Here is a 26,018-nt window from a genome sequence, read left to right as displayed (position 1 = left end):
TTGTTCAAAGTGCTGGAGACTGAACCTCCAGCCTCACACTGCGGTTGAGCTCCATCCCTGCATTCTTTCTCAATCCGTTGTCTAGGCTGGGCTGGAACTTACCCTGTAGCTCAGGCAGACCTTAAATGTATTATCTTCCCATCAGAGCCACACAATCAAGTAGCTGGAATGACAGGCCTGCAGCAGACTCACCCCTTTCTAACAACCTGCTCTCGCTCTGTGAGACCAGCATTCTCTGCTCTAGGGCAGTTTCCTCACTGACATAATCACCCTGCACCAGGTTCTGTTTTTAAAGATTTCCTCTCTACATTGTGGCTACCCCAGAACCAGGCTTCTAACATATAAACCCTGGGAAACATACAAAGTACAACTTCACCATAGCAGTATGGAGTCATTATACATGTCATCAAATATTCTTTACTTTTTTTAGTCTTATTTTTATGTATTTATCTAACCTCATAGTGTTATTTCCACTTTTCTGTTATAAACAGTACTGAAGTTAATATATCTTTGAAAATATTCACACTCATTTCCGTAGCATGATATGGAGTAAAAGGACTAAGTGAAAGGCTAATTTAAACTTTCAGGAGACACTGCCTTCAATAAATGTCACACTCATTTATTTAAGAAGTCAATTCTGTACTTCCTGTTACCAGCCATTTTTGTATCCTAACATTAGATAACATAATAATGAAATTATTTTTATAATAATAAATATTTCTCAAATACTTATCTTTAAGATTTTTTATTTTATTGATTTTTTTTACTGAGTGAAGTATTTTAATGTATTTATCAACTACATTAACTTTTTAAAACTAAGTTAGTGATGCCCTTTGCTGTTTGTGTTTTTTTTTTTTTTTTTGGGGGGGGGACAGGGTTTCTCTGTGGCTTTGGAGACTGTCCTGGAACTAGCTCTTGTAGATAAGGCTGGTCTCGAACTCACAGAGATCTGCCTGCCTCTGCCTCCTGAGTGCTGGCATTAAAGGCATACGCCACCACCACCTGGCTGATTTATAGCAATTCTTGTAAAAATACCATCACATTCTTGAAACTTCCTTCATTGTGATAATCACTGGTTCTGTGAACACTGGTTTCTTTTTGTTTTTCTTGTCCTTTCTCTCAATAGTCCTCTAAAGTAATAATCTTTATCCTTGACCACCCATTCCTCTAGAACTGCAAATTTCTGTGTGTTTGAAACTTTGATTTTTATAACCAAATTGATTTTAATTCTAGTTTGGGCCCTTACGGGGGAATGTAAAACAAAATAATAATAATAGTCAGAACTTTACCACGTGAAAGTGTTGATGGTCTTGAAACACGGCTATTGGTAGCATTTACTAACACATCTATAGGGTAGTGTTAGTGAAGTATGTAATGTTGAAAAAGATGATTGGATCGAATACTTCCAATCTCGACTTTAAAGTGTTGTAAAGTTGTGTTATGTTTAGCTTTAGGACTTTCCTAGGAAAAAGTTGTAATGCACATGTTTTCCAGGTTGCAGAATGGCTCTCAGATGGCGAGAGGCCTGCTGTGTGTCTGAAGATGGATGAGAGCCACAGGCCTGTGAGACTGCAGAAAGTGATCCTGGGTTTTCCCTGCAGTAGCAACCAAACTGAATTTAAGTTTGACTTGGCCCTCAACTATAAAGTTTATGGTGTTATACGAACATACTCCGATCAGAAGCCCACACTTGTGGTATGGATTATTAGTTGCTGGTTTTGTGTGTGGTGTTCAGTGTTTAACCTGATTGATGCAGAATTCACTAATTTATTTTCAGTTTTGTGCAACAAGGAAAGGAGTGCAGCAGGCTGCTTCTGTTCTTGTAAAAGATGCTAAGTTTATTATCAGTGTGGAGCAGAGACTAAGGTATGTGCTTCATTTGTTCTCAAAAGTGGGAGGGATGAGAAAGTGGCTCACCTCTTAACCTTGGGCAGGTTACTTGATACCTTCAAGCCTAGGTTTCTTACCTGTACAATAGAAATAGTAGTGGCTTTACAAATTGAGTGAGAAAACATAAAAGTGGTATTTAAAAAAGTATAGGTCTAGGGGGAAAGAGGCTCTTTGTTTTCTGTGAGGGCACACAATGAACAAGTTGTGCTGTATAGGACATGGCCACTGAGAACCTTGTCTCTTTGTTCGCAGACTATTTCTGAAAGCAGTTTTGGAAGATGTGTGGCATTCTTGTGTTATGGGAGACTCATTCACACAGACTCCGTCCTCTTAGACAAACACGTACTGCTGTGCTCTTAGCTGAATTTATCTGTGAGAGGCTGAAATACACAGGCTGTAGGCTCCTTAGTCCTGGGGCACGTACCCGTCTGTCTGCTGCACACAGTGCAATTGTGTGTTTCAGATAGCTGTGGTATTGAACAGAGGCAAATGCAGTATTTTAGTTTTCCTATTTTCTCTTCTTGCCTCATTACTTAAGGGAAGTTTTTTTTTTTTTTTTTTTTTTACCTCTTTTCTTCACTGTCCCACCACTTTTTAATCTTTATTCCTTTTTATAGTTTTGAGCTTTTTCAGCAGTGAAATGCCAGAATAGGTGTGTGACATTAGAGACACAGATTTAAATTATTTGATTGCCTATGTGCCATCAGGCATATTATTTCTCTCAAGTTTAATTTATGAAACTTTCCCTTATCTTTTTTGCATTACATTTTTTGGCACTAGAGATGAAACCTAGGGCCTTGCTCACACAGGCAAGCAGCAGTCAGGAGTTACACACTCAGCCTTCAGCTTCAATTACTTATTTTATTTTATTTTTGAAAGAGTCTAACTATGTAGAACTGGATGGCCATGAATTTGCAATCTTGCCTCGGCCTCATGAATGCTGGAGTTATAGGCATGTGTCACCATTCTTGGCATCGATTAGCTTCAATATCTTAGCCAGGTCTCAATATGAGAATAAACTCCCTTATCACAATAACTTGATAATCACATAGGGCAACGTTTCTAAAGTTCTGTGTATAGCACAGTTTATCTTACTAGTAACATGGCATGTCTGTTTGCCTACTCTTCATTCTGTTGTGAATCCTTAAAGAAAGTCATGACTATGAGAAAACTATACTTCATAGTTTCATACCTGCAGTAAGAAAATAGAAAACAACGACATGGGGTTTCTTAGGTCCACTTAATAACCAAGCTTACCAACTGTCCACATCCTTGAGAGTCCTAGGACTCCTTCCCCAATGATCAGAACTCTTTCAGAACCCCCTCATCTCCTTTAACTTAGTTCTCTTTGCATAATAAACACATCCTTATGAGTCTATGCCAGTGGCAGGGAGAAACATAATGTAATAAAATGTTACGTCTGTTTTTGTTTCACTGACTAGTGATGCAGAAGGTTTAAAAGTTGTCCTTTCCATCTCTTTGACAGTAGGAGTTGAAGTGGAACCTGTGCCTGGATGGCGGGTGTGCCCGGATGGCGGGTGTGCCCGGATGGCGGGTGTGCCCGGATGGCGGGTGTGCCCGGGTGGCGGGTGTGCCCGGATGGCGGGTGTGCATGGATGGCGGGTGTGCATGGATGGCGGGTGTGCATGGCGGTGTGCCCGGTGGCGGGTGTGCCCGACGGTGTGCATGCGGGTGTGCATGGATGGCGGGTGTGCATGGCGGTGTGCATGGGTGGCGGGTGTGCATGGATGGCGGGTGTGGATGTGTGGCCCCCGGTGTGCCCGGATGGCGGGTGTGCCCGGGTGGCGGGTGTGCCGGGTGCGGGTGTGCCCGGATGGCGGCTGTGCCCGGATGGCGGGTGTGCATGGATGGCGGGGCGGGGCTTTACTGCTGACCTGTCTTTGCTTTCATTTTGCAGTGCGGGCACTGCCTGTTCTTGCAGTCCCTCTGCCTCCATCTTCTGTGCTGTCACCAAGGCTGGCTTGTAATTTATTTCTTACAAACATTATTAGACAATTTATGGGGTAGCTTTCTTGGTCTGACCCCATGCACATAGTAACCATTTTCATTGTGTTTTTAATGTGGAAAAGTGAGAGTTTTGTTTTTTTTTCTAAATGTTTGGTTTAGAAGTGAGCTTTTATGTTAACAGCTAATACATCCTGAATAGGAATGTATCTAGGAAAACTAGATATTCTATGCTAACCCCTGTTGGTATATATTTGTGAGGACATTTCATAGAGTGTGCTCTATTTCTTCTGCACACCAGAAGAGGGCACCAGATTTCATAACGGATGGTTGTGAGCCACCATGTGGTTGCTGGGAATTGAACTCAGGACTTCTGGAAGAGCAGTCAGAGCTCTTAACCTCTGAGCCATCTCCAGCCTGAGTGTACTCTATTTCTATCCCCTCCCCACACTCCTACCCTCCCCCTCTCCCCATTCCTCTTTGAGATAGTCCCTGCCATTTATTTATTTTATTTATTTTTTATTTTAATTAGAAAGAAGAGTATTTTACATGTCCCTCTCCCTCCCCTCCTCCCATGTCCCCCCCCAACTAACACCCTATCTATCCCATACCCTTTCTGCTCCCCAGGGAGAGTAAGGCCTTCTGTAGGGGGTCTTCAGAGTCTGTCATATCCTTTGAGATAGGGCCTAGGCCCACCCCCTTGTGTCTAGGCTCAGAGAGTATCCCTCTATGTGGGATAGTCTCCCAAAGTCCATTCCTATGCTAGGGATAAGTACTGATCCACAACAAGGGGCCCCATAGATTTCTGAGGTCACCTCACTGACACCCACATTCAGGGGGTCTGGATCAGTCCCATGCTGGTTTTCCAGCTATCAGTCTGGGAACCAAGAGCTCTCCCTTGTTCAGGTCAGCTGTTTCTGTGGGTTTTACCAGCCTGGTATGGACCCCTTTGCTCTTCACTCGTCCTTCTCGGCATCTGGATTTCAGTTCAAGGTTTAGCTGTGGGTGTTTGCTTCTACTTCCACCTGCTGCTGGATGAAGGCTCTAAGGATGGTATATAAGTTAGTCACCAATCTCATTATCAGGGGAGGGCATTTAAGGTAGCCTCTCCTCTGTTGCTTAGATTGTTAGTTGGTGTCATCTTTGTAGCTCTCCAGATACTTCCCTAGTGCCTGATATCTCTTTAAACCTATAATGTCTCCCTCTATTATATTATCTCTTATCTTGCTCTCTTCCGTTCTTCCCCCAACTCAACTTCCCTGCCCCATCATGTCCTCCTCACCCCTCCTTTTTTCCCCTTCTCATTCTCCTAGTTCCCTCTCCCCTCCCACCATGCTCAGGAGATCTTGTCCCTTTCCCCTTCTCCAGGGGACCATGCATGTCTCTCTCAGGGTCCTCCTTGTTTACTAGCTTCTCTGGCAGTGTGGATTGTAGGCTGGTAATCCTTTACTCTATGTCTAAAATCCACATATGAGTGAGTACATACCATGTTTGTCTTTTTGTGATTGGGTTACCTCACTCAGAATGGTTTCTTCTAGTTCCATCCATTTTCCTGTGAATTTCAAGATTCCATTGCCCCCCCCCCCCCCCCGCCCCCGCTGAGTAGTACTCCATTGTGTAAATGTACCACATTTTCTCTATCCATTCTTCAGTTGAGGGGCATCTAGGTTGCTTCTGAGAAGCTTCTGTAAGGCAAAGGACACAGTCAACAAGACAAAACAACAGCCCACGGATTGGGAAAAGATATTCACAAAGTCCATATCTGACAGAGGACTGATCTCCAAAATTTACAAAGAACTCAAGAAGCTAGTCTCCAAAACACCAAATAATCCAATTAAAAAGTGGGGTACAGAACTAAATAGACAATTCTCAATAGAGGAATCTAAAATGGCTGAAAGACACATAAGAAAGTGTTCAACATCCTTAGCCATCAGGGAAATGCAAATCAAAACAACTCTGAGATACCATCTTACTCCTGTCAGAATGGCTAAAATCAAAAACACCAATGACAGTTTATGCTGGAGAGGATGTGGAGAAAGGGGAACACTCCTCCACTGCTGGTGGGAGTGCCAGCTCATACAGCCACTTTGGAAATCAGTATGGCGATTCCTCAGGAAAATGGGAATCAGTCTACCACAAGATCCAGCAATTCCATTCTTAGGCATATACCCAAAAGAAGTATATTCATATAACAAGGATATCTGTTCAACTTTGTCCATAGCAGCATTATTTGTAATAGCCAGAACCTGAAAGTCCCTGCCATTTAAACATAGCTTTCAGGCTTCCCACTGCTATATAGAGCAGCTGCCACTCCCCTCGGAGTTCCCTTACTATTGTAAGCATGCCAGGACAGACTCGTAAAAAGTGTATGGGGAAGTTTTCCTTTAATAAAACTTGTCAGAGCTTATGGGTTTTTGTTTTTTTTTTTTTTTTAAAGATAGCTTCCAGATGATGGCATTGTTCACTTTATTTTTAAAATAATAAACTATTTCAGAATTTCCTGTTACAGAGAATAACTTATTAATTTCATGTCTTAATAGATTACAGAAGTCTGCATATTCTATAAGGGATTCAAAACTAAAAGGTAGGTTTAAAGGCAATTTTCTTTTTGTCCTGGAAACAGCTTGGAGCCTCAGGCATGCCAGGCCAAACATTCTACCACAGAACCACACCTCCAACCTAGAGATAACTTTTGAATAGCATGTTCAAATATAGATAGAAGGGTCAATGCTATTGAGGTGGGAGCAGTGGTTGACAGGTGGTGTATTCCTGCTGCAGATGTCTTGGTGTATGGTGTTGGTTATCACCATGCTGGGATGGAGCTCTCAGACAGGAAACTGGTTGAAGAACTGTTTACTTCGGGAGATCTCCCAGTTCTTTGTAAGTAAAACATATTTCTTGTATATATTAAAATATTTTGAAAAATTATTTTTAAGGGAAAAAAGCTGAAGTAATCTGATTAATTTCTCCCAAGAACTATAAATGAACTGTGAATGTATATATTACATTAAGCTCTTTGGCAAAGTTTAATTCTTTATCATTTTATTGAACATACTACAATTTGAAAGATCTTAAGCTATTTTATTTTTAGGGTACATTACTATTTTAGATTATAAAGTCCTCTATTCCTTTTTTCTAAATTTCTTAGAGTTTTTATTCCATGTATATTAGTATATCTCATATAAGAAAATATATTCCCAGGATAATAAAGTTATATGGCTTGATTATTCTTCATTCTGATAGTTACTACCAGCACTCTAGCTATGGGAGTGAACTTGCCAGCTCACCTGGTGGTTATAAAGTCTACCATGCACTACACTGGAGGCATGTTTGAGGAGTACAGTGAGACAGACATTCTGCAGATGATCGGGAGAGCTGGTAGACCTCAGGTAAGGGACACACACTGGCTTTTCTTTTTAACCGTTTAAATACAGCAAAGAAGGGGGGTTGCATGCTTTTTATTTGCATTTCATAATTAGATTGAAAAATAATGTAATTTAAAAATCAACTTTAATGGAGGACTAAACATAAAGAAGACTCACCAACATTATAGAAGTTTAATGTACTCTTCCCATTCCAACCTGTCTAAACTACTCTCTGAATGAAAGGGTGGATGTGCAAACCTGTGTACTGGTGAAGGGATTTTAAATGGATTTTTCAACTTCTTTCTATTCTGAGTAAAGATGTTTTGCCATTTTTATGTGTGTTTATTTTCGAAACTGGATCTCTATATGTAGCCTAGGCCGGACTCAAACTTGCCTCCTTTCTGTTTTTGCCTCCTAAATACTAAGATTGCAGGCATATGCCATATGTCTAGTTCTAGCACTGGGATGGGCAGCTTTTCCTTGTGAAGGACTGTTGTGCACCTCCGAACATGTAACATCCCAGGGTTGTAGCACTAAATGTTACAATTAAAATTCAGCCCATATTTATTGCAAAAATATGTCTGACAAGGGCTTGAGTGAGGAAGTCATTCATTTAGACACTAAGAAAATTCTGGAAAAAATATCATTTTCAAAGTTTCAAAATGCTATGTCACAAAGGTTTTAATTTTAGAGGATAAATTAAATACATCAAATTATGTGGCATCCTAGTTAGTGTTCCTGTTGCTGTGATAAAACACTGTGACAAAAGCAACTTGGTGAGGACAGGGCTCATTGCCCTACTCCCCCACATCAGTCTGTCATCAGCGAGTCAGGACAGGAACTCAGCAGGGCAGAAATCTGGAGCAGTACCTGATGCAGAGGCCATGGAGGGTGCTGCTCACTGCTTTCTTATAAAACCCAGCATCACCACAGCCCAGGAATGGCACTACCCACATTAGACTGGACCCTCCCACATTAGTCACTCAATAAGAAAATGCTCTACAGACTTGCCTACAAGCCCAGTCTTATGGAGGCATCTTCCTAATTGAGGGTCCCTTCTCTCCGATGACTTTAGTTGGTGTAAAACTAGCCAGCATATATGGAAACCACACTAAATCTTGTTTTTAATTCAGGTTACAAGATTTGATGTTAACATTGTCAAAATTATGTAATATTGAAGCAAAAGTATTTACAGTTATACTCTTGAGAAATTTTTTAAATTAATTTTTTTGTTAATATTAAAATTCAAAAGCAGATTTTAGTTCTTCCAGCCTACTGTTTAAGGCAAGTTCTGAGGAAAATGTTCATCCCTGTAATATGCTCTAGTCTTTGCTAATCTCTGTGATTTGGTTACTGTTCTAGTTTGACACTACAGCTACTGCTGTTATTATGACCCGATTAAGTACAAGAGAGAAGTACGTACAGATGTTAGCTTGTAATGACACTGTGGAAAGCAGGTAACAAAGAACAGTTCAAAAAGAAAATTAATATGATTTGTTGTTTTTTTCTATAACATATGGGAAGGAAATTTGGTTTGGGGATTTTCTAAGGCTATTTTCTTGGAATAGTCTTAACAGTTTAACTATAAAACTGTCATTTTAGGAATTAAATAGATTTATTTAAAGACAACAGAGTTTTATTTGGTGATGGTTCTTGGCACACAATAGTACATATCTTTGTTATAAAGTCCTAAAAGGTAATAAGATTTTACAGTTATCACTGCATTATAACTTATGAGTATTAAATTTATAATCATTCACTTTTAGTAAGAGAAATATTTTCACACCTGAAACTTTGTTTTATAATGAAAGAAAATATGAATACTGGAATTGTTTTCAGTATGTTGTAAGTACTCCTCTTTGGGAAAAATAGGATATAATCCACACTACTATCACCGTCCTGACTTTCTTATACAAAAATGTATCTTCTAGAACTATGAAGTAAGGAGAAATCTCATTTTTTAAAGATGTTAAACTGACTTTTTAAGATTTTCTCTTGTATTTTTGAAAATTACTTCTTATGAGTTATTGGAGTAGCAACTTGTATGTTTAGAAAGTAAGATTGATGTCTTGAGATTCGCATGAGTAATGCATGTTTCCCCTTCACTAGTTTGCACAGACATCTCATTGAACACTTGAATGCAGAGATAGTGCTGCACACCATCACAGACGTGAGCATCGCTCTGGACTGGATCCGTTCAACCCTGCTGTACATCAGAGCTCTGAAAAACCCATCTCACTATGGTTTGTGATTTGACCTGGAAATACAGGGATTGCTTTCAACCCCGTTCACTGTTAAAAATAGACTCAATGAAAAAGAACCTTAAGCACCTAAACTAATTTGAAATAAGTTGAAGCTTTGAAGTTTTGAAGCTTTTTTATATTTATCATTCAGTTGCCCTCTTGTTCTAAATTTGTGGCTGTACATTTTTCAATTTATAAGAACACAAAGCAAATAATAAAAGCAAATAGGGTATAATTTTATTTTTCAATTTTTAATGCAAACAGTGTCCATTGTATTAGTTTTCCAACAAATTACTTAGAACATAGCATCTTGGAACAGCCAACATTTATTATCTCATGGAAAAATCTGGTGTACAGATTACCATAATTTTTTTATCTATTCATCTGTTGATGAATAGATCAACAGATATTCCATTTTTTTTTATTGTGATGGTTCCATTTTTTTTTTATTGTGCTGAATGTAGCAATGTACATGAATGGGCATGTATCTCTGTGTAGTATGTGACTAAGAGCCCTTTGTGTATTTACCTAGAAGTGCTAAAACTGGGCCATAACATCATTCTGTTTTACTTACAGATTTTGTTTTGTTTTGTTTTGTTTTGTTTTGTTTCGAGACAGGGTTTCTCAGTGGCTATGGAGGCTGTCCTGGAACTAGCTCTTGTAGAACAGGCTGGTCTCAGACTCACAGAGATCCACCTGCCTCTGCCTCACAAATGCTGGGATTAAAGGCGTGCACCGCCGCCACCACCACCCAGCTAGTACAGATTTTTTAAATGTGTCTTTGGTTATATAAGTCTGTGTGAGTATACATGCATAGGTGGGTAGGGGTGAGTGCACCTATACTCATTAGAAGAGAGTGTTGGATGTCCCCTCTATAACTCCTTGTCCTCTTTTGAGGTAGGGTCTCTAACTGAATCTGCAGCTCGTGCTTTCTCAGCTAGGCTGGAAGATAGGAAGCCCCAGTCCTCCTGCCCCCACCTCCATTGGAGCTGTGTTTATGAGCTTGTATAGGAAGCTCAGCTTGTTATGTAGATAGTGGGATCCAAATTCCAGTTCTCATTACTGAACAACAGACACTGTTTTTTGTTGTTGCTTTGGTTTGGTTTTTGAGATGTGGTTTCTCTGAGTAGCCATGTCTGTCCTAGAACTCATTCTGTAGATCAGGCTGGCCTTGAACTCAGAGATCCACTTGTGGATCTCTGCCTCCCAAGTGCTGGGATTAAAGGTGTGCACCACCACCAACTGGCCAGCAAGCACTCTTTATTGAAGAGCCATCTCTCTAGCCCCCTTTTTTGTTTGTCTGTCTCTTTTGGGGGGAACTTCCATACTGACTTGGAAGCTTTTAAAAATATCTAATAACATTTCATTTTATCTGCATATTATTTTTATGTTTGTATATGGGTCATGGGTTGTGTGTGCACATGAGTGCATGTACCACAGAGCCCAGAAGAGGGTATCGGATCCCCTGGAGCTGGAGTTACAGGCAGTATGAGCTTCTGACATGGGTTCTGGGAACCAAACTCAGTCCCCTGTATGTCATTTCTAAGCTGTTCCAGTTGATGAGCATGTTCACCTTACAAACTATCTGCTATTATCAACAATGTATTTTCACATGTGTGAATTCATTTGCATGCTAAACTCTTAGAAATGGAGTTTCTAGGTAAGAAGATATGTACATTTTAAAATGTAATAGCTGTTGCTAAGTTGCTGTCCTTAGTGGTTTACAGAATTGTTATCAGTGTATAAGAGTACTGTATTCACAAAAACCCTGTAGGGTATACATTGTATCCTTTTATCAGTGTCATTTCAGATTCATTTATGTCTTAATTTATACTTCTCATGAGTAATTTATTTTTATAGTGAATTTTTATGTTGCATTATCACAGTAAATGGCACAAATCTTAGGTATAAAAGTCAATTAAATATACACATATAGACATATACCCACATATAATCACAATCCAGCTCAGTATATAGACTGTTTTCCTCAAGTCCCCATGCATTCTGTTATATCTTGAACTTGAGGTAAATGGAAGTATTTGCTTTTTGTCTTCGGTTTCTTTTCTTTTATCCCCCTCCCCTTTTCAAGGCAAGAGTTTTCTCTGTGTATTGGCTCTGTCCTCAAACTCACTTTGTAGACGAGGCTGGCCTTGAACTCACAAGATCTGCCTGCCTGTGCCTCCCAAGTGCTGGGATTAAAGGCCTTTCCTACCACAGCCCAGCTTGTCTTCAGTTTCTTTTAACTCATAGTATTCATGAGATTACTTCGTATAATTGAGTCTGTTAGTAATAATTCCTTTGACATTACAGTGTAATCCCAATTGTATCAATATAGCACAGTTTAATCAACTATTTTGTGGATGGAAAAAATAGATCATTTCTAAATTTTGACTAGGTACACCTGCCTCAAGTGTACTTATCCCCACACAAATATACATGCACATAGTTAAAAATCATAACACTAGATCTCTAAAACTGATTCTATATAGTTTTTGTTGAGATATTGTATTTCTGATTACTTATTACAGTTTTAAAAAACAAAATATAGCCAGTTGATAGTGAAAAGATTCTAAAATAGTCTGTGCTCTATGAATAGTTAAGCCTCTTTGAGCCCATCAAACTGTTATTAATCTGTATGAAATGTAGATGATCTTCTTTATGTCAAGTTTAGGTTGAACCTTTAAAGACTAATTAAGTACACTCCCATTTTTTAAATAAAGCTTTATGACTTACGCAGGTTTTGTATCTGGATTGAACAAAGATGGAATTGAAGCAAAGTTACAAGGTCAGATGTATTTCCTTCAAATATCTATCTCTCTATGTATAAGTTGCATAAATCTGAGGGAAAATGTCAGTTACTAAAGAAATAAGGATGCATAAATTATTTTTAAAAGTAAACTTGTCTGGAGAAAAATACTGAATTATTTATTCTGGCATATGTAGCTTTTCTACATTGATAAGTTCTGTCACAATATCTGCCCTTAAATAATAAGTTAACTTACTGAGGTTTTGTTTTTAAAATGACCCTGATCTTTGAAAACATTGCTACTAAACACTTTTTTTTCCCTTTTAGTTTACCTTTAATTGAAAATATAATCCTAGACTTAATGTGGGGGTTCTTATACCAATCTGTGTAATATTTCCTTTTCAAATTTCAGCCTTTTTAACTTTAATATTTTATTACCTGTCTTTAACTATAAAAATTCAATAAGCACTTATTAGGATTTAACATTACTGTGTCTTCACTGTGGTGAGACTGTCACTAAAATAATTTGTTCTCTGAATACTTATATGTGGCAAATAAAATGCAGAGATAAAATAAAGTAATAAATTGTCTCACTTAAAGAATAAATATATTTCTGGGTGTGGTACATAGACTTGTAATCCTAGTACTCAAGAAGATGCAGGAGGACGATGGTAAATGTGAGGCCAACTTATTCTACAGAGCCTACATCGTGAGAACCTGTCTCAAAACAACAAAAGGAATAAATATGTTATTTAACATGGTGACAAATAGTCACATATATTTATCATGATGCTGTCAAAATATATTTATAAAATAGTTGTATTATTCTCTTGAACCATTTTCTAACTGAAGATTTAAAACTAAATGGTCATTAATGGTAATGATAAATTGCACATAAGAAATCAGATAGGTAAGAGTATATCTTGCTCTATTCTGATAACTTTAATGTTTAATTTTCTGTTAAGTTAACACAATCACTATGAATGTTTGCCTTATCTTCCATTATTGGTTGATACGATGAGTTTTGTTTATATAGAAGAGTATCTGTTTATTGTATATATTAATAAAAACTGTGGTTATAGGAGAGGACAATTTTTGCTTTGTTTCTCATTCATTGCAAGGCCCATGGGAAATGACCCTATAACAAAAGAGTGAAGCATAGTAAATTTTTTAATGTTATAAGAGCCTTTGGAAATGAAGACCTCAAGACCTAGGGAAGATTGTGCTTCCTGCTGTTTGATGAAGAAGTGGATAGCTGTGATGCTGGATGACTAAGTAAAAAGGCTGTCTATCATCCGTGTTAATAAGCATGGAGGGACTCACCATGGCCTGTGTGCTTGGAGTTTTCTTGGCCTCTCTGTGTACTGTTTCTTATTCACCTGGATATGGAGTAGGACTCGTCTAGAATGAGAACAAATTTTATTAAACTCTTTGACTCCATAGTTCTGAAGCAAGAGAATGGGCCATAAGTGAGGTCTGTAAGTCTTGTACATAACTCTATAAAGGCAGCTATGAACAATTAGTTTGGCAAAGAGGATAGCAGTGATGGCCCCTTTTGCTGAGGCCAGCTTCAGTTGCCTCAGATCATTGTCCCTGGCTCAGAGGCTCTCAAGAAGTAAGTAGAGCAAGCCAACTATGGCTCATGATGCTAACATACACACCTCTGGGTAGAGAGTTAAGACATTAATGAGGCATGTCAAGCATGAAGCTGTATATAAAACTGCATACAACAGATAGACCATGCCCTGGGCTCCACTAGGCAAATGAGGCAGATAACCCAAGACCTCTGTGAAGCCAGGCAATGGAGCTGTGAACTTCCTTCCTTCCTGCTCCAGCCTGCTCCCTGCTTGGAAGTTTATCTGAGGCCTGACACTTTTCTTGCTCATGTCTGCATCACTGTGCATTTCTTTGATCTGGGACCCTCAGGAGGTGCCCTTTGAATCCTGGCATCAGCCTGTATCAGTTTGTGCTCTTGTACCTTTGGCAAACGTTTAAAGGAGTAACAGGGCAGTGATGGCACACCACACACCTTTGATCCTAGCACTAGAGAAAGAGGCAGGTGGATCCCTGTGAGTTCCAGGATAGCCTGATCTACAGAGCCAGTTCCAGGACAGTCAAGACTACATAGAGAAACCCTGTCTTGAAAAACAAACAGTGTTTGAAGGAAAAAAATTTCAAAATGGATAACAGTTGGCAAAGCAGTTCCCTAGACCTGAAAACAAGCTATTAAGCTTCAATTCTTTAGTTTCCTAATGTGTATGTGTAATATTTTTTCATTTTTAGAATTAACTAAAGTATTACATATATATCATTACAAATGTTCCAAGTGCTGAATGGTACTTAGCATATTAATTGAATGTTATATTTCAAGTTTTTTTATGTGTATGGGTGTTGTTTTTAAAGATATATTTCATGTTTTCTCTTGCTTTTTAAAAGACTTCAGTTCTTCCAGAAGTTATGTCATAGCACACATCTTTAGCATATATAACAGTAAATTTCTATTTTCATTTCTTCCTTATTTTACTGAACTTAAAGTGTGTTTTCTGTACTTTAACAGAATTATGTTTGAAGAATCTGAAAGATTTATCATCACTAGACTTGATAAAGATGGATGAAGATGTTTATTTCAAACCAACAGGTACTTTTCCTTAGTATGTCCCTGAGTTTAATGCTTGCTAAGGCTAAAATTTTGCTTTACTAAAGTTTAGACAACAGTGAAACTAAACTGAAATTCATTTTCAGTAGAATATCCTCATCAGTGCATGTAAATATGTTTTGATTTATCTCACCAATTCTGGTGACTCCTGACAGAGGATCTGAAGTCTTTAGGCATGTTATAACTGGTATAAAAAAACAAAACAAAAAAACAAAAAAAACTTTGCCCCTTGAATTCACAGCCGTGGATTGTCAGAGTGGCTACTTAGGTTCCTATATGCAGAAAAGTAACATCACCTTCTACCTGTCACAGGTTTGTAGACAAAGGGACTGTGAGCTCTGTGCAGTAAGCTGGGAGACACAGGGGGCTGTGGCCATTCTCACTCCTGTGCCTGTGCTTTTTCCTCCAGGCACAAGAAGGGGCCTTTCTGCTTCTGACAGTGCTTGCCTATGGTGCACTGTGTGAGCTCACTACAGCCCATGATGTCACCCCATGCAACACTTATATACGGCCTTAAAACACTTCAGATCTGTTGTATGTAGCATAATATATATATATATATATATATATATATAATATATACAATTTATATATTATATAAACAATTATAAATTATGGAAAAGAAATAGTGTAGTATTTTTAAAAAGAGGGAAGCTTCAGAGTGTTGTGACTTATTTTATGGGATAGTTACAAGTCCTTGCACATGCTGTTTCTCAGTCAGAGCATATGGTATGCCAGATGCTGTGTTTGTCCCGAGCTCACTTACTCACCAGCTTCCCCTCTCTCTCTCTCTCTCTTTCTGTCTTTTTAAATAAAATTCATAATCTATTGATTTTTGGCATTTATCATTCTGTTTTAATGTTTTGCATATTTGTGGCCATGGTGGAGTTGTGTCATGCTTTATTTAGCTGTGTGAAGTCAGAGTTTTAAAACAGTTTACTGCCAAGTCTCAGCCTTGTGTTTTAAGCCTCTCCAACTTTTTTTACTCTCTTCTTCTTCTTCTTCTTCTTCTTCTTCTTCTTCTTCTTCTTCTTCTTCTTCTTCTTCCTCCTCCTCCTCCTCCTCCTCCTCCTCCTCCTCCTCCTCTCCTCCTCCTCCTCCTCCTCCTCCTCCTCCTCCTCCTCTCTCCTCCTCCTCCTCCTCCTCCTCCTCCTCCTCGAGACAGGGTTTCTCTGTGTAGCTTTGGAGCCTATCCTGGCACTCGCTCTGTAGACCAGGCTGGCCTCGAACTCACAGAGATCTGCCTGCCTCTGCCTCCCGAGTGCTGGGATTAAAGGCGTGCGCCACCAAGGCCCGACCCTAGCTTCTTATAGTATCCCTTGGTACCACTGAAACCATCCTTTTGCTATTAGAGACATGTAGTGAATGATCACGTAGCATGTTTTCTTTCTCAGTTATTAATGGGATGCTACCTGGTTTTATCTTCTGGACACTACTGTGTCTGGTTGTGCTTTTAAATCAGAGCCTCTGTAGCCTTTGCTCACTGTAGGTTACGGAGGCTCCAGACTTCAGATCAATTTCCAGTTTATGTTTTGTGTGTCGGCAGCAGCAAAGCTGGAATAGCAAACATGGCTCTGTGCTGCCATGTGTAGCAGCTCAAGGAGTTCTCAGAGACCTCTGCTCAGGTGAAGCAGTATTGTTGACTCTCACTGTAGAAGAGAATATCAGGACAAAAGGAAGTGAAAGTTTATCCAGAAGCAGTTTTTGTATGGGCTTGGGCATGGGCATTAAGGGAAAGAGAAAGGTACTTAGGAAAGGATAATATGCATACTCACATGCGTTTCTCAAAAGAGAGGTACACTTAAGTTTCTTTAGCTACTTTGTTAAAAAGATTTGTTTTTCACCACAGGATTTCTATGTAGTCTGGCTGTCCTGGACAGTTCTGTAGACCAGACTGGCTTCAAACTCACAGAGATCTGCCTGCCTCTGCCTAGCAACTCCTGGGATTAAAGGCATGTGCCACTAAAGTGTTGCTTTTGTTTTTTATTCGTTTTGCTCTTTTGTCTTTTTGAAGGGCCCACCACCTAACTCCCAAGTAAATCACACACACAGGCTTATTCTTAGTTATGAATGCCCAGACCTAGTTTGGCTTGTTTCTACCCAGCTTTTCTTATCATAAATTAACCCATCTACCTTTTCCCTCTGGGCTTTTATCTTACTTTCCTTCTTACTCTGTGGCTGTCTGGGTGGCTGGCCCCAGATGTCTTCCTGTCCTCCTCTTCTTGTTCTCTCACTGCTCCTTCTCATTTCTCCTCCTGTGTATCCTCTCTGCCTGCCAGGCCCTCCTATCCTTTCTCCTGCCTCCCTATTGGTGGCTCAGCTCTTTATTAGACCACCAGATGTTTCAGACAGGCATAGTAACACAGCTTCACAGAGTTAAACAAATGCAGCATAAACAAAAGTCACGCACCTTAAAATAATAACAACACCAGAGCTTGTTAAAAAGATCTCTGAGGAATTCTTTTCCTCCTATTTTTCCACATTTTTGGTAAGCTTTATCAAAGGATAGTTTCACAGGGTCACAAGAATCAAAGGGATTTTTTGGATTTCAGCTCTAGCCTGGTAAAACATTCTATTCGTTCTTTGAGGGTTTATAAATGGGAGCTGTATTTCTGCTGGCTGTTTTAGTTGACTTTGGCAGAATGCCATTTCATAATTATTTAGACTGCCATTAGTGGTTCTTAGCTGATATTTCTAACTAATTCTTTGGGTTTTTAATTTTTGTTTTCTTTCATTTTGATGCTGGAATTATAGGTGTTTGCCATCACGTTTCAACTCTTTTTTTTTTTAATGACTTCTTGTTCCTTCATGTTACTAATATCTTGTTTTATCTGCTAGAGTTTATTATTTTATATATAAATTCTATCTGTATATTCAAATAATATGCTTCATATAGTTTTTGATTTTTAATTTCTAGTCATTATACTCAACTATTTGGATAGTTTTATCTGTTAGCATATCAAGGTTTTTCCTATTTTAAGAAATATTAGTCATTTAGAAACAGATGTTATCTATAAGAAACCTGCCAATCATTACATTGGGGTGTAGATCATCCATGGAAGGAGGAAAAGGAAAGAATGCCAGGAGGGCAGATTTTAATATGTGTTATAGTCCTAGGTTAATTTGACCAAATTGATAGGGAAATAAGTTGAAGATAAAGTTATCGTCAGCTGGGGCAGTCTCTTACCTGATACAATTACTCAAGTTTACTGTCACTTCACTGGCTGGGAGGAACTTATGAAAGTGAAATTTTAGTGTTAATTTCATGGTGATGGATTGATTTGTGCATGTGTGCAAATGGAGCCATTGGTCAGTAATATTCCCTGCAGTAGGGAGTCTCAGAGGTGCATTCTCATGGCTCCCATGCCTCCGCCCTGCCCACTTTGCTTTGGCTTTCCAGTTGATGTACTCTGGACTTACTATTGTAAGTATAAATGTATGTAAGTATGTAAGTATGTAAGTATAAATATCTATCCACTGATAGCCGCATAGCCGCATTAGCAGCAGAGTTGCCTTGTATTCTTGTTTACTTGGACATCTTTTTTCCATTTTGTTTCCATCCTTCAACTTGGGCTCATTTTCTTCATGTTCTTTGGGTTTTTTTTTTTTCTTACCTTAGAAGCTTCATTCCAATTAATAAACCAACAACTATTAAGTGCTTTTCTAAAGATTTTTTAAAAATATTTTGTAGTAGGGAGATTCTTGAACAGATGGTGGAAGGACCATTTTTAAATATATTCCCAAAATAACCATATTCTTGTGGTTCTTTCAGAAGCCCCCTTCCTGACAAACACATTGCATTACCTACATTCTCATTGTGCACACGCAGCAGACTCCTGGTTGGGACAGTGACTAGCTTTTTATGATATCCTCAAGGCCTGTCACTCTGTTGACTTGACAAAAATAATTCCCTTCTTTGAGAAACCTGTGGTTCGTATATAATACTAGTTATTCCCCTGAGATCAAGTATGACACTTTGTATGTTTGTAAGGTCTAGGATCTTTGAAATGCTTTTGGACAACTAATAATTAGATCCTGTAGCTTCTGAAGTGAATTTCATTCCATCAGTTCTTCATCTCTGCTTCACTCATGCCCCTCCTCCCAACCATCTGCTATTTTATTTTCAAAACTATTTATTTTGAAACTCCAATTTAATAAAAATATTGCTCAAGAATTGTAAGTGGTCCTGTTACTTTACAGATCTGATCCAAATTCTGAACTCCTTTGAATAACCTCAAAAGCTCCTTGAGGCCATGCTAGTTTATTGTTTATCATTTCTTAATTTAAAAAATTGGGCAACATTTACTAAGTATTAGACACTACAACCAAGTTTTGAGGTATGTACTTTTATTACCCCAATATATTAAGAAATGTGCACATGATCTCCTACCATGTACTAAACAGAGATTCATGCTAGGTCAGCTGACTGGAACTCATCATGATCATCAAGCCATATCCTTTTCTAAAGTATTCTAAAGATAGTCTTCTTAATTTTTCCATTTCGATAAGTAAATCTTGATTCTCCCCAAGGTCATAATGGCTTTGTTTCCTTTCTGCCAAGTCATATTAATCACTTTTTTGTTTGTTTGTTTTGTCTTGTTTTTTGACAGGGTTTCTCTGTGGTTTTGGAGGCTGTCCTGGAACTAGCTCTTGTAGACCAGGCTGGTCTCGAACTCACAGAGATCCACTTGCCTCTGCCTCCCAAGTGCTGGGATTAAAGGTGTGCGCCACCACTGCCCGGCATATATTAGTCACTTTTAAAACCCTGCTTAAAACTCATTTTTTCTATTAGGCCATCCCATGCTGACCATTCTCTTAGGGTTAATTTCTTTTCTACTTCAGCTTGTATGTAAATATTATCATTCAGTGGATTTTGTTCTCTATCTTACTTGTGTTTACATCTTCCAACAACTTGTAAGGTCCACAGATTGTGTTTTGTATATCTTGGGGTGTCTTTGCTCAGGGGTCATACAAGCACACAATACCCATTAAGCAAATGTTAAGGAAATGCTTGTTTAACTATCTCTTAAAAAGGAAGATATCAGCTAATGTGGAATTGTTTATTTTTCTATCTTTTCTAACAGAGGCAGGAAGACTAATGGCTTGGTATTATATTACATTTGAGACAGTGAAGAAATTTTATACAATCAGTGGAAAAGAAACTTTATCAGACTTAGTAAGTTTTCATTAGAAATTAATGATTGTAGGATAAAAATAATATTTGAGAGACAACTGATTTATATATCTCCTATAATTTAAAATTGAATGAGAAGAAAGGAAAGTCACTTTAATTGTTATGTCTCCTGAGATAGGGAATATAATTCCTAAGAATACATTATATTTCATTTGTGTTTCTTATCAAAGCTAAGAAGATTTATATACAAATAGGTGTGGCTACTGTTTCTGCAACTTACAATTTACTTGGTAATGATGATTACCTCAGGAGTGCCTCTCAAATGTAATGTGTGAGAAAGAGAGCATAACATGATACGTTAGCAAAATCTGCCATGAATGAATGACTGTGACATATAACATGACAGCATGTTGCTGTGGTACCATGTCTGCATCCCTTCCCCAATCACTTTCCTAAGCACAGCAGTAACCATGGAAATAGAATGGTATTGTGATGGCCCAGAGAAAAGAACTGAATTTGGAAAAAGAGAGACCAATATGTAGCACAAAAAATAAAAGACCCAGACACAGATATTGGGGTTCAAGCTTCAAGCTGAAGATCAGAGATGCAAAGCAGCTGGCCACCAGCTCTTATTTTACCTTAGACTGAAAGGCAAACCTGGCTCCACCAAAACTCAAACTGCTGCCTCTCCTTAGTGTGGCTGGAGAATGAATTCCTGATACTGAAACCTTGCTCCTGTCTTGCGTACCTCCCTAATGCTGGGACTAAAGGCAAGAGATCCCAGGTGCTGAGATCATCTTTGTGTGAGCTGTTTCTCTTTAGGACTGGATCAATCTTGTGCAGATCTGGGTGGCCTTGGACTTACAGAGATCCATCTACCTTTTAATTCTGAGCCCTAGGATTAAAGGTGTATACCATCACCTCCTAGTTTCTGTCTGCTAGAATTAAAGGTGTGTATCTGACATCTGTGGCTTGTGGCTGGCTTTGCTTTCTGAATCCCCAGGCAAGCTTTAATAAATCATAAATAAAATATTACCACACCAATGAATAGATTTTGCTTAAAAATCAGCAGAGGAACAGTTTTGCAGCTACAGCAATGAACAGACCACAGGTCTTCTGCTGGGACAGAAGAACTGCAGTGGTCCTTCCCCTTTTGTGGGAGACATGAATATAAAAGAAGAGATTGGTAGAAGAAGATATTCATTCTCAATTTTAAACAATGTACTTCTATTTTCATTATCAATTAGTTACCACAGTAAGGTTGAAGGGACCAGTCCCCATTTCGACAGCCATGACAGTAACACGTGCTCACTATGACCTTGCCTTGGTCATTAAGAGGTCAGATGCCTGCCTCATGGCAAGGAGCCAATCAGAAGTTAGCTGGTGGCGCTATGCTTTAAGGCTCTGGGTGTACTTTACAGACAAACCCACAGCAATGACACGCAGAGCATTCTGGGAGGGCCTATGGGCCATAACAACCAGTTGGCCAATCAACACAGGGCAAGCCCTCCAAGCCTGGAGGCACACCAATCCTGAGCCTGTGTGTACCCCTAGATACTCCCCTTACGCTGTCCTACAAGATCTTTGTGCAGCGGGTTCGAGCTGTCTTTGCTAGCCATCTGCCATGGCGGGTGGGTGAAAGACCCGAGCTAACATGGGGTTAGCTCGTTAAAAAACAATAAAGCCTCATGCAGTTTGCATCAAGCTCTCGAATCTGCCTGGTGATTGGGGTGACTGCGGTCGTGGGCTGAGACCCCGAGGCCTGAGTTTTATCGGGGGTCTAACAAGGTTATTTATAGTAAAGACTGCAAGGTAAAAATTCTAGTTATTGTTAAGGAGTCATGTGAAAATACTTTCATGAAGTAAAAGGTTTGTATTTCCATGTAAATATTATTATTCTCTAAGAAGAGGTCAGGATTAACAAATATTCAGTGTCAGCACCATCTGGCTGAGTTTGTCGTGTGAGAGATTTAAAAAACTTAGTTCTGTCTCCCAGAACCAGTCTGCAAACCCAGATTTCTTAGCACCTAAAACATCTGTCCATTACTAAGTCATTGGGATGGCGATTTGCAAACTTCAGAAGGATGAACAGCAGTAGCAACAGTAAGAAGAGTCCCACACACTGAGCGCCTCCCACTACGCTAAGAAGAACAGATGTGGTCTTGTTCATTGTTGTCATTTCACTGGTATTGTCCTAATGGCTGCTCCCATTACATGTCACAATGTCTAGCATACAGAAGCTTCTAAGTGGTTGTCAGTGATTGAATTCTTAGAGAAATAAGATGTAGAAAGCCGTCTTTCGATTCTGCTTTGCTAACGAATAAAGCCAGGGTGCCCCTGGGTAGCATGAAACATAAGGAAATTCAGAGAAGGGGTAAGAAAAACATTTAAAATGTAATTTGTTAAATTGACAAACAAATTAACTTTTATAGATTTCCATGATAGCCAGCTGCAATGAGTTTCTAGATGTGCAGCTGAGGATAAATGAGAAGAGAACATTGAATACTTTAAACAAAGACCCGAACCGGGTAACGATCAGGTATAAAAATTACATATACTTTATATAACTTCAGGACTTTTATTTAGTTAAATAATAAAAGTTTTCCATGTGTTTTTATTCACAGATTTCCCATGGAAGGGAGAATTAAAACAAGAGAAATGAAAGTAAACTGGTAATGAAAGTTTATTTTTTGACATCCTAAAATATAGTGTACCCGTTCATGATTCATACAGATGAGCGTTTTTCTCCTACCCACCCCCAATTTTTCTGAGACGAAGTCTCATATATAGTTCCAGCTGGCCTCAAAACCCAGTTTTCTATGATAGCCTCCTGTGTGCCAGGGTTGCTGATGTGAGCTATCATGCCCAGCTTCTTCAGTTTTTTTACATTTATTTGTAAAGATTTATTCATTTATTATATATTCAGGGTTCTGCTTGCATGTATGCCACCAGATCTCATTACAGACCGTTGCGAACCACCATGTGGTTGCTGGGAATTGAACTTAGGGCCTCTGGAAGATCAGTCAGTGCTCTTAACCTCTAAGACATTTCTCCAGCCCCCTTCTGGAGAAAATACAAAAAAAAGTATTTTCTTTAATGTAAAAAATAATGTGTTTATAGAAAAATAATCATACTTCATATGTGACATTAATTTCCAAGAACTTTCAGATGTTAGTTAAAATAAACTGTGTGTCTGGGGATGTAGCTCAGTGGTAGAGTGCTTGCCTAGGTGTGCACAAGGCCCCGCCTTCTGCCCCACTATTATGGAAGGGAAGGAGAAGGGAGAGAAAAGAAGGGGAAGAAAAGCAGAGATGTAAAGAAAGAAATGAAAGAAAAACTTCTGATTAGACACATCACTTGTTGGCAGTATATTCTGGTGAGGCAAAGTAGACAACAGAAAGACCACCTGCTTATACTTACCAGGGTCTTCCGAGTTAGCATGAATGAAACATGTATGAAGATAATTGGCAACACTAGAACACAACTAGTAAATGCTGGTTCAGGAGTAATGGAATTCTAGGAGAGAAAGTAGGAAAAATCCCCCAAGTGCCTGAATGCATATATGAGTGGATAACTATTCCGTCAAGAATGGGGCGCTTATATAGAAGAATTGCTGGACTTATAAACTAAGGTACACTGTCACCTCTGACCTTTGCCCAGTTTGTAATTGCAAATGCAAAGATTTACTTTTCTGCTGTGAAAAGTGATTTCCTTGGTATTTAGGCCTTGATACTTAGATCTTTTGATTTAAGTGACAAGACTCAAGGTAAAAAGTTTTTGTTTGTTCATTTTGTTATTTTTTTGTTTTGAGACTGAGTCTTTCTATGTATCTTTGGCTGCCTGGAACTTACTTTTAGAGTAGGCTGGTCTCGTGCCTACAGAAAGCTGCTTGCCCCAGTCTCCCAAGTGCTAGAATAAAGGTGTGTGCCACCATGCCTGGCCAGTAAAATGTTTTTTTGTTGTTGTTTTTTTTAATTAGTGCAGTAAATCCAGTTAACTCTGGAATCTTTTCTTCTTTAGCTAGAGAAGGTTATTCTTTCTTTAGGATATTTTTCAACCTCTTAGTCAATTTTGTCTCCCAGATATTCAGAAAGCAGTCTTCTCACTACAATTCTTCATGCAAGTCTAGGTTTGGAGAAGTTAATGTGGTTTTTTAACTATATTTCTGCAGCAATTCAGAAACCTTAGAAATCATATATGTGGCCAAATCTTGTTACTGCACAAATGAAATGGCATTCAGATAAGCAGTGGCTTGGCTAAGTGTGTTGTTTTGTGGGAAACTAAACTACAACTAGAGCTCTGGTGTTTTTCTCAGGATACCTTCTTGTATCAATTACTAAATCAAATCAAGATTTTTTTCACAGACAGCTGTAGAATATTTTTATTTGAAGTGCCTCTAGCAACCCTGTCTTAAGTTAGATAGTATATATATATATATATATATATATATATTATATATATATTGTTTGAGGCAATGAACTTAAAAGTTGGTGACTTTACAATTAGTTTTACACATATTGTAATATATATATATATGTATATATATATATATAATATATATATATATATATATAATATTCTACCTTTGTACATCTTACTGGAGTATAACCAAGGAAAGAGAGTGTGTGTATATGTGTGGAAATGTCTTCTAATTCAAAGTTTATATACATGTGTTCAATAGATACTGATGTCTAACTGAATTTCAGATCTGTTCACCAAGTAGATGTGAATTCTGTTTTTTTGAATGTTTTTCTGTAAGTTTCTAGACATTTAATCCCTCTCCATTTCATAGCTTTGGTTGCTAAATCTTCCCTCTTCAGCACTAGTTACTTTCTTCAACTTGGGTATTTTGTTCAATGGACTTTTGGGATATGGCATGGAACCATACACTGACTAATTCTATAACCATTTTTATTGAAACCAATGTGGTTTGATATGCTGAAATTAGTCCTCACTGACTCAACACTTTATCCCAATTAATCCATGTAATTGCCCCATGTCTGTCATTACTTAACTGCCATGCATCTCCATTTCCTGAAATGACAGAGGCACCACCTCTCCGGAGAATGTGAGGTTTCTTTTTCTACTGAAGACAACACAGGAAAGTAAACTCATATAGCATTACTGTTTAAATTTTTCTTTAGAGACAGAGTCTCTTTGTGTAGCCCTGGATATCTTGGAACTTGCTATGTAGACCAGGCTGGCCTTGAACTCACAGAGATCTGCTGTTCTCTGCCTCCCTTCCATCTCTGTTGTTGCTGGTTCTGATATGGTTTCCAACAGGAAAACATGATTTTGAAAAGTGTTCTACTTATTAATAAAGTACTGTTATTAAATGTAAATATTACTTTAAAAAGGATTTGCCCCAGTAGTTTTACACATAGCCTACATTTGTGTGTCCATAGATAGCTTCACAAGGACCTTCATACAGCGCTTAAAAGCACCTTATCCAGTGCTTTATTCATTGTTTGCTCAAGGTTTTGAGATTTCTGAGATGGTGAGAAAGTGAATAAAAAGTATAAGAAGGTGACAAGAACTGAACTTTTGAGGTTGGGAAAGGGCAGTCAAAAGTGACCTGCAACAATAATGAAATAAGCAGTATCTCATAGCACCACACAGATCAAAGCAGAGAGACCCTAAGGAATACCTCAGTCAGTCATGCCAAGTCCTGTGTGATGTAATCTTTAATGAAGTGTGTTTTCCCCAGTCTTATTCAGGCCCAACTGGGATGCATTCCTATACAAGATTTTGCTTTGACACAAGATACCTCGAAGATTTTCAGAAATGGCTCACGAATTGCAAGATGTATGTTATATTACTAATGGATTTTCAACTTTTTCCAGTAGATTAATATAGTATATTTAATATTGGAATCTTTTTTTTTAGGGTTGTCAGATTTTGTAGCTTCCCAGGAAAAGAAGTTTGCTGTGCTTTTAAACAGTGTGATCTTAGCTAAATGTTTTAAGTGTAAGCTCTGGGAAAACTCTCGACATGTATCTAAACAGCTGGATAAAATTGG

General features: G+C 38.5%; 1 protein-coding gene across 1 annotated transcript in view; it reads left to right on the top strand.

Moving 5' to 3' along the window:
* The window catches only part of Hfm1 (helicase for meiosis 1), an 80,038-nt gene that overhangs the window by 19,201 nt on the left and 34,819 nt on the right, over positions 1–26,018 (top strand). The window contains exons 11-24 of the mRNA XM_027425870.1: positions 1,495–1,695; positions 1,778–1,866; positions 6,396–6,439; positions 6,634–6,735; positions 7,099–7,244; positions 8,583–8,677; positions 9,330–9,463; positions 12,201–12,248; positions 14,767–14,847; positions 19,950–20,041; positions 22,432–22,538; positions 22,624–22,671; positions 25,707–25,804; positions 25,886–26,017. Of these exons, the coding sequence (XP_027281671.1) occupies positions 1,495–1,695; positions 1,778–1,866; positions 6,396–6,439; positions 6,634–6,735; positions 7,099–7,244; positions 8,583–8,677; positions 9,330–9,463; positions 12,201–12,248; positions 14,767–14,847; positions 19,950–20,041; positions 22,432–22,538; positions 22,624–22,671; positions 25,707–25,804; positions 25,886–26,017 (1,417 nt within the window). The remainder of the gene's footprint in view (positions 1–1,494; positions 1,696–1,777; positions 1,867–6,395; positions 6,440–6,633; positions 6,736–7,098; positions 7,245–8,582; positions 8,678–9,329; positions 9,464–12,200; positions 12,249–14,766; positions 14,848–19,949; positions 20,042–22,431; positions 22,539–22,623; positions 22,672–25,706; positions 25,805–25,885; position 26,018) is intronic.

This window comes from Cricetulus griseus, chromosome 7 (genome assembly GCF_003668045.3).
Source record: "Cricetulus griseus strain 17A/GY chromosome 7, alternate assembly CriGri-PICRH-1.0, whole genome shotgun sequence".
Taxonomy (NCBI): Eukaryota; Metazoa; Chordata; class Mammalia; order Rodentia; family Cricetidae; genus Cricetulus; species Cricetulus griseus.
Note: the sequence above shows the minus strand (reverse complement) of the source record. Positions and strands in the feature narration are given on the sequence as shown.